Source organism: Rhinoderma darwinii, chromosome 4 (assembly GCF_050947455.1).
Source record: "Rhinoderma darwinii isolate aRhiDar2 chromosome 4, aRhiDar2.hap1, whole genome shotgun sequence".
Lineage (NCBI taxonomy): Eukaryota > Metazoa > Chordata > Amphibia > Anura > Rhinodermatidae > Rhinoderma > Rhinoderma darwinii.
The window spans coordinates 206,719,033-206,727,265 of NC_134690.1; the positions used below are offsets into that span (position 1 = coordinate 206,719,033).

Genomic DNA, 8,233 nt, shown 5'->3' on the forward strand with positions numbered 1-8,233 from the left:
AATCATTGGGAAGCTGCTTGTAAGAAATTGAGCATAAAACGAGCATTCTAAACACACCTGAGAATATGCCGTGTGAACATGGCCTTATTGAAATGGGAAGTCATGAGCGGCAACTATATCAGGAAGAGCAGCAGTGTCAGTGAACTACAGGAGCTGCACAGTCTCTACAGTAACAAAATGGTAGGATATTTTTAATGAAATATGAGTAAGATGCTCAATTTTGTATTTAGGATAAAATAAACATGCTATGCCTTTTAAGAGTGGCAAAATGCACATTCCTGACTACAGGAAAGATTTTCCAACAGAGTAAAATAATTGTTTTTTCATACATAAAACATATGAGCAATAGGAACCGGAATCATTTAAGGGCCATTTTTTTTTTCCTTTCGAAAATTGGTAACCATAATATATAAGCAAAAAAACGATACATGTACATGAAACACTAGTTCGCTTTTAAAAAACCAAAAACAGGGAAACAGGACTTATTTTTGTAAATCACTTTATTTATATACATTTAAAAATATGTATGGAAAATTCAAAGCCAGTAAAATGCAAACCACTGGTGCAATCCCAAAACCAAATGAATGTTATAAAGTTTTACAACCGTACTGGCAAAAAGGCAGCTAATAAAATCTTTCAAGATTGGTATTTCTCATCAAGTTCTGCCAAACCACTGTATATTATAGTAGATGGAGAGCTTAGGGAGACAGCCCCACCACCCACCCCAAAATAGGGAGAAGAAACTCTAGAGTGTAATATCAATGAAAAAGAGATTTAGTCTTGGAAATTTTTTAATCAGCAGAAGTGTATAGTGTAGCTTTTAATTACTGAACCAATAGAACTTGATATTCGAATATCAGATCGGTAAACCACAAGATCCAGACACTTGATTTATGTAGTGGTGGACACAGGAAGAAAAAAAACTTTTGAAACACTAACTTCAATATGTAGTTTAGTCGAGAGCTCTAGTTTACCCAATTGTAGAAAGACATGGTTTGGTATAATGCACAAAAGTGAATAAGCTGGCAAGCACAAATAAGGTAAACCAAAAAGTAATTTCACAAAGTAAAATAACTTCAATGCAACAAGTTTTGCAGCACATCTAGCTTTGCAGAAAGTGGGGATATCTGCTTTCTAAAGATTTTCAGGTCTGAAGGAGAACTTTGATTACTCTACCCTGCTCATACATACATTCCTTTTCCCAAAGTGCTAACAGACCGTGTACAGTAATAAAAATAAAAACCGAAATCCCTGCTTGTTGTGACATTGGAAAATTCTTGGCAGTTTGTTGTATTGATTTTTACTGAAAACGTTAGCCATAAGTATTTAATGTAATACTATTGGTATTTGAAAAATGTTTCTATAATGTTGTCTTGAGACAGTTAACCCTTGTCTTCGGTTTTTAATTTTGTGCCTAAAAAATACCATATCCTGTAAATGAGGACAGTAGAAAGATGACCCAATAATTGAAGCAGGTGTGGCAGTATTAAGACAGACATCAAACACATGCTTTGACATCAAATACAACACAACTAGTATATAATAAAATAACACAAGAGTTGCTTTTTTTTTTTTTTTTTTTAACCCCAAGTTTTAACACTTTATTATAGTAAATATAAAAGATATCTCCCAACAAAAACTGTAATTCGTAAAAGTTAAAGGGTGGGAGAGGAATGATAAACACACCATCTCGCCATCCTCATCTAGCAGCTCCCTGAAGTGTAGAGCATTTTTATTATTTCTTCCTGGCTTGATCCGTTCCGATTTGTGGTTTAAGAAAGGGAAAATGGAGCAGATATACACCCCACTTTAAACTGTTTTACACCTCAAGGAACCCACTAGAATGGGGCTGCATAACTATTTAACGCAAACACCTTTGTTCAAAGCAAGGTTTTTGCATTTGGGGATTTCTCCTTGGTGTAAAAAAAAAATATATATATATATATATATATATATATATATATAAAAAAATGTAGATGTTCATTAGTTGAGGTACTCAAATATATAAGCTACTGGTTTTTTTGGCCAGTTTTACTTTTGCAGACTAACACTATGCTAAAATAAAAAAAAGAAGACCAAACCCCCACCCACAAAAAAAAAACAAAAAAAAAAAAAAAACAGTACAGGTAAACATACTGCAATGTGACTATAAAAGGAAAACAATCTCTGGACTAACATACACTTATATTAATGACACTTAAAAAAAAAATAAAAACTTTTATTACAAAAATAAGTTACACTCGCCTCCAGCTTACAGTATAAAACAATTTTATTTGCAGGAATGCAAAAAAAATGATTGTTTGTCATGAGCATTTTCAACAGATGACAGATCTATTTATGCTGCTTAAAAATTTCATTTGCTGGGGAAAATCGGTAAGAAACTACTATTGGGTAACAGGATTGATCAACTATTGTGGTGTCTAATGAATATGTAGTTTAACTGCAGTATCCCTTTAAGGTGAAGTGTTTTATACAGTGGAAACTGTGCTCCATTAAAAAGGATGTATTCACCAGGTTTCCCCTTGTCAAGGTGCTTACGAAAAAGTAGTTTATATATATTAAAAAAAAAAAAAAAGGCTACACAGATATCTGTACTACACAGTATTTCTATGGCCCATTTTAGAGAAATAGATGGCTTGTCCACAAATAGCCAAAGAGGTGAGGGAGTGCGTGGAGAGAAAAACATAATTTTGCTGACCAGACAGCCAATATGCTTTCTCTATCATTTAGAAAAACCATATTAAAGGTCGAGAATAAAAAACAAATAAAAAAAATAAAAAAAAAAGTCAGGGTTAACTGACTGACCAAAAGGGACACTGCAGTGTTTAGAACAAGTTGCCGATGTACTTTTTTGGAACATTTGATGTCTTAGAAAAAGTAACATCTCGCTAAACTATTTTACATCCAAATAACTACAATATATCTGAAAGAGCAAAGGCTGCTTTTTCAGCCACAAGATACGACAAAAGCTAGGCTTGTTATGGGGCTCATGATGAAGTCTCAGAATCCTTTAACACTAAAGGCTTTAGAACATTACATTTGGTAAATTTCAAAAGGACTTCCTCATGGCACACGGAACAAGTCTGGCTTTCATCAACAAAGATTTTCTATATACAGTACACACAGGGTATAGTTCAATCCTCTGCTACTGAGGTAGTTAACCAACCCTTTAAAAAAAGGTTCTGAAAAGAACCACTATCTGGAATGCCTGACTAACCGGCTCCGATGATTACACCCGAAACTTCAATATTTCAACACAATTCATGTGGCACATTCATTAACCTTTGGGAGCAAAAACATATAAAAAAGGATAAAGAAATGAAATGGGTACCAATGGTGGTATACATACATAAGTAGTTAACCTTGCTTCCCACACCATTTTAAGCATTTTTTTTTTTTTTTTTTTAATTAAAGAGGAACAAACAAAAATCAGAAACCTTCAAAAATTTACTATGTTACTATGCCATTTTTAATACGTTCCATTAAACGTCAGCTTTAAATACCTGCATATCTGCAGTACATCAGCCCTAAAACTGCAGGGTCTGGGTCGCAATGTAACCTTAACATTGGACAGTAGTCCTACAACTACAACCATTGAAGCTTAAGGAATGCAGGATTCCTGCAGGCTTAGAAACACAATCAAATGTTGATTAAGATGCTCAGATTGAAATGGTCAAAGCAAGGAGAATGGACATCTTGCTTAAAAATGGCAAAGTAAACACCATTGGGACCCTATATTAGGAAAACTTAAAATCTACTGTATGCAGATTTTTATTCTTGCTTATATAAAAGAATTTTACCAATATACCATGCCTTAGGCCATGAAGCAACTCTGTATAACACATGAAGATTTAGGGTAACTTAAATTTAATAACTTGCACTGCAAAAAAATGTTAAAGGAAGTCATATCAAAGTCCACATATTAGTTCAAAAGTCCAATATCAGAATCCATGATTTTTGCTTGAAGGTCTTCTGCGACAAATGTTCCTATACATCGACATTTTAAAGGTTTCTTCATTTCCTTACCAGTACTCCACTGCAAGCTTCTGGTGTAATCCCACATAGCAAGTCAGTCTTCATTGTAACAGGTCAGGACCGGCCTCGACCCCTTTTCCCTGCTAGCCAGGTAACAAAAGGCATCAATTAGACATCGAACACATTAAAAATGAAAAAATAATAGTTCAACAACAAAAACATAACCATGCATGAAATAACACAATATTGAAATTAAAGCATGCAATTAAAATATGATTGCCACTAATTTTCTAATTTGGATTTTTTTTTTTGGTTACATTTTAGATTTTGAAGTTAAAGTTTATGTTAGCTCACAAACTGATTTTATTTTTTAAATTCAAAAAGTAAAGCTACGACATCTCATACTGCAAAACTAGCAAAGATCCACTGCATAGGTAAATGCTCAGTTAAAAAAAAAAGCAAAACATTTTATGGAACAACTTAAAATGTTCAACAGAAACTAAATGTACTTGTAATAGCATGCCTACAACAGCGTTTCACCTAGTAGAATAGTGGCGTAAACTCTATGGGTGCCTGTGTTGCAGTTTTACTTAGATATTAAGCAGTCTACTATTTTTATTCACACATTACTGGATTTTTGCTTCTACAACGCAAGTTTACTTACATTGGACAACATGAAAGATGCTCTGCATTCACGTAAGTGACATACATATATATATATATATATATATATATATATATACACACACACACACACACACACACACACACACACACACACACACACACACACACACACACACACACACACCATTCTAACCTACTGCAAGATATAAAAAGCAAAAAAAAGCACTGTAATGCATGTCATTTGCTCCACCATATAAACTACAGCAATGTTCGTACTATTTTCTTAGCTAAACAGTCTTCACTTATGACAACTGAAGATTATATTCTGAAATTGTACTGTAAACACTTAATGCAAGAAGTGAAAGTTGACGCTATGGTTTTAACAAAATAAAACTTAACTTGTCCCTACATCACTAACGTTTTTAAAAGTCTTCCCAAATGCGACCATAAGTGGTCTGTCTATAAATTTAGCAGATTCTAAACTACACACAAAAAAAAGAAGCTAAGGCAACATGCTACAGAATGAACGTAGGGATAACAGTTACAGAAACACCAACACATAACTTTATTGATGAGGTGAGGAAGTGTCAGCTAAGTGCTCTAGTCTATAGGTTTAGGACACGTACCTTTTATTATAATAAGGGTATGTACACATGGGTCGGATTTGCTGTTGGAACACTCTGCAGCAAATCTGACCCAGATTCCACAGGGAATTTTAAACGAAAGTCTGCACCAAACCGTATTTGAGTTGGTGCAGATTTGTCTGGATTTGCCGCTGCGAAGAAATCGAGCAGAGGGGTTTAACAAAAAAACAAAACCACGTCTTGACCCATGTAACGCTGCAGTTTTTTGGATGCAGCGGCCACATGGGACAAGACGTCATCCCAGGAGGCCCGATAAACACAGACCAGCCCAAGGATAAGTGATGCTTCGCTATGGAAGCACCGAGGGGATGTGGCATGTGGTAATTATATTTTTATTTTTATTTTGTAAAAGGTTTTTTTCCTAGTTGCAATTTTTTTATTGCAGAAACAAAGCTATTCCGCAGAAAGAAAAACTCAACATTTGCCATTTTTATTGCAATTTTCACTTTTCCAATGAACTCAATAGGGGAAAATCTGTAACAAACGTGCAACCATTCGCAACATAAATTGACACGCTGCAAATTTAAAAATCTGCACCGCAGGTCAATCTGTACACAGAAATTTCCTACAGCACGTGGATGAGATTTTTGTTAAAGGGAAGGTGTCACGAAATTTTTTTTTTTATATGTTATTGCTTTTAGTAGGTCATTAAAATAAATGTTATTTATTTGTGTTGTACTTTTTTCTTTTTTAACTTCTCTATGGGGCTGCCATTTTTTTTTCCATCTCTGTATGTGTCGATTAACGACACATACTGAGATGCTATACGGCACATACATCCCCATAGAGAATGCGTACGGGAGCCGTTCCATTCACTATAGCGTACGCCGTCTGAGTGGGAACGGCGCATGCGCCGCTCCCACAGTCCAAAAGGAAGCTCTTCGGCAGAGCGACATCCGGCGCCGTTTTCATGTGGACCGGAAGCCGCGGTCGGACTGTAAGATGACTACTTCTGGTCGCGGCTTCCGTCCAAATGTTCAGAAGCAAGGACTAGGAGCGGAGGCAGCGGCAGGAGCAGGTAAGTTATGTTTGTGTATGTTCGTGTTATACTGTGTGATTACCACTGTATCTAATCCTCCTACACTGTGCATTTGCTCAAAAAATGGCGGCACACAGTGTAGGAGGTTTGAACATTCAACCCCCTCCTTTCTCCTGGCACCAGCCAGGATAAAGGAGGGGGGATTGTTTGAGGACACTAGAGCGAGTGTGTCTTCTCCAATTTTGCAGCATAAAGCAATGAGGTTGCTTTACCACATGCCAATGCTGCAATTTTGGGAATTGCTCCCTCTAGTGACCAGCACATGGAAATGTTATAAATTTGAATCAAATTTATAATATTTCCTGACTTGTGAAAAAAATAAAAATAAATCAGAACAATGTGTAATCATTTATATACTAACAGTTTAACAAAAAAAATTATTTTATTTTTTTTCCCTAGCGACACATTCCCTTTAAATCTCACCCACTTTTATCCTGAGGAGAGACCGTGAATGATTTAGGACTGGAAAACCACTTTAAGGCTATGTTCACACGGGGTATTTTGCCGAGTTTTTTGACGCGGAAACCGCGTCGCAAAACTCGGCAGAAACGGCCCGAGAACGCCTCCCATTGATTTCAATGGGAGGCGTCGGCGTCTTTTTCCCGCGAGCAGTAAAACTGCCTCGCGGGAAAAAGCAGCGACATGCCCTATCTTCGGGCGCTTCCGCCTCGGACCTCCCATTGACTTCAATGGGAGGCAGGAGAAAGCGTATATCTCGCTGTTTTATGCCCGCGGCGCTCAATGGCCGTGGGCGAAAAACGGCGCGATAATTGCCGCGAAAATCGGCGTGCAGGGAGAGGAATATCTGCCTCAAAGTTCCAAACGGAATTTTGAGGCAGATATTCCTCCCCCAAAATACTCCGTGTGAACATAGCCTAAACAGTCAGTCATTTACAGGACATATGGCAACTAATTTAGTGGATATCAATTGTTGTACAAATATGGTAGTAATCATTCAATTGTAGTAAATATTTGATTTGGAGCAACACTCGTTACAATCAATCTGATCATCTTAAAGTTAATGCCCACCACTAACTATTTCCTTACCCCAAATTTCTGTTTAGTTAAAATCTTTATAGAAGTGGGACCTCCGTTTTTCTGGTAGAGTTCCAAATCCCTAGCTTAGACAGAATTAAATTCTAAACTCCCCTCGGCCTGTAGCAACCACTAGAGAAAGCCCAGTAGCTTACTGCATGGTTAATATGAGTTAAGAAACTATTTGATCAAACAGGTAAAACTAGGAGCTTCAAAACCAATTTAAGACCAGGAATGCACATTATTTTACATATAAGCAAGTCACTGAGTTCTATGGCAAAAGAAAGGAGGATAGGACAAATATATTTAAAATCGACTCCTTTGAATCCCTTCTTGTCTCAGGGGCTTCGGTATCACTGATAAAGATCTACGCCTACCATAAAAAGAACTAAAAAAATTAATGGGGAATATTGTGTGGCTAAAGGAAGTTGGAATGAGCTTGCCGGCACAAGAAGTTCTACGAAGGATACTGAAGGGAAATAGGATGGTCAAATAGGTTATAATAGCGGAAAAATGGAGAGAAATACTTTTTTATAATTAATAGGCTGTATTATGATTTCAGCATCCCCTAGAAACATATCTAGTGGAATATAAGAGCCAACGGCCGAAATGCGGTGAATTGAAATCTTCCCTATTTCATGGTTTTTGGACTTGCAGTGCAATCCAATCTTATATTCGTGAAGTAGAAGATGTAATCCAGTCGGTTATTGGAGTTAGATTTAAAATAGGTGCTTGGTTCTTTTTGTTTCATCACCATGAAAAACTTTTACAATCAGACAAGTTGACTATGATACACTTAGTTGTATTAGCAGCAAAAAAAGCAATATTGATTAACTGGTTTACGTCACAATCACCATCAAAGAAAATGATAATAGGGAATTTAGAAAAGATCATGGGGATGGAATTGGCTGCA

The 8,233-nt window shown here is 36.4% G+C and overlaps 1 protein-coding gene across 8 annotated transcripts in view; it reads right to left on the reverse strand.

Annotated features, from left to right (window-relative positions):
• Positions 1–482: 482 nt before the first annotated feature.
• The window catches only part of SYNCRIP (synaptotagmin binding cytoplasmic RNA interacting protein), a 56,717-nt gene continuing 48,966 nt past the window's right edge, over positions 483–8,233 (reverse strand). For 3 of the 8 annotated variants that reach the window (XM_075862114.1, XM_075862112.1, XM_075862116.1), the window contains exon 12: positions 483–4,115. In XM_075862114.1, the coding sequence (XP_075718229.1) occupies positions 4,090–4,115 (26 nt within the window). In that variant the 3' untranslated portion in view covers positions 483–4,089. Of the gene's footprint in view, positions 4,119–8,233 lie in introns of all 8 variants that reach the window. The other 5 variants (XM_075862113.1, XM_075862111.1, XM_075862115.1 and 2 more) reach the window with 2 other exon arrangements.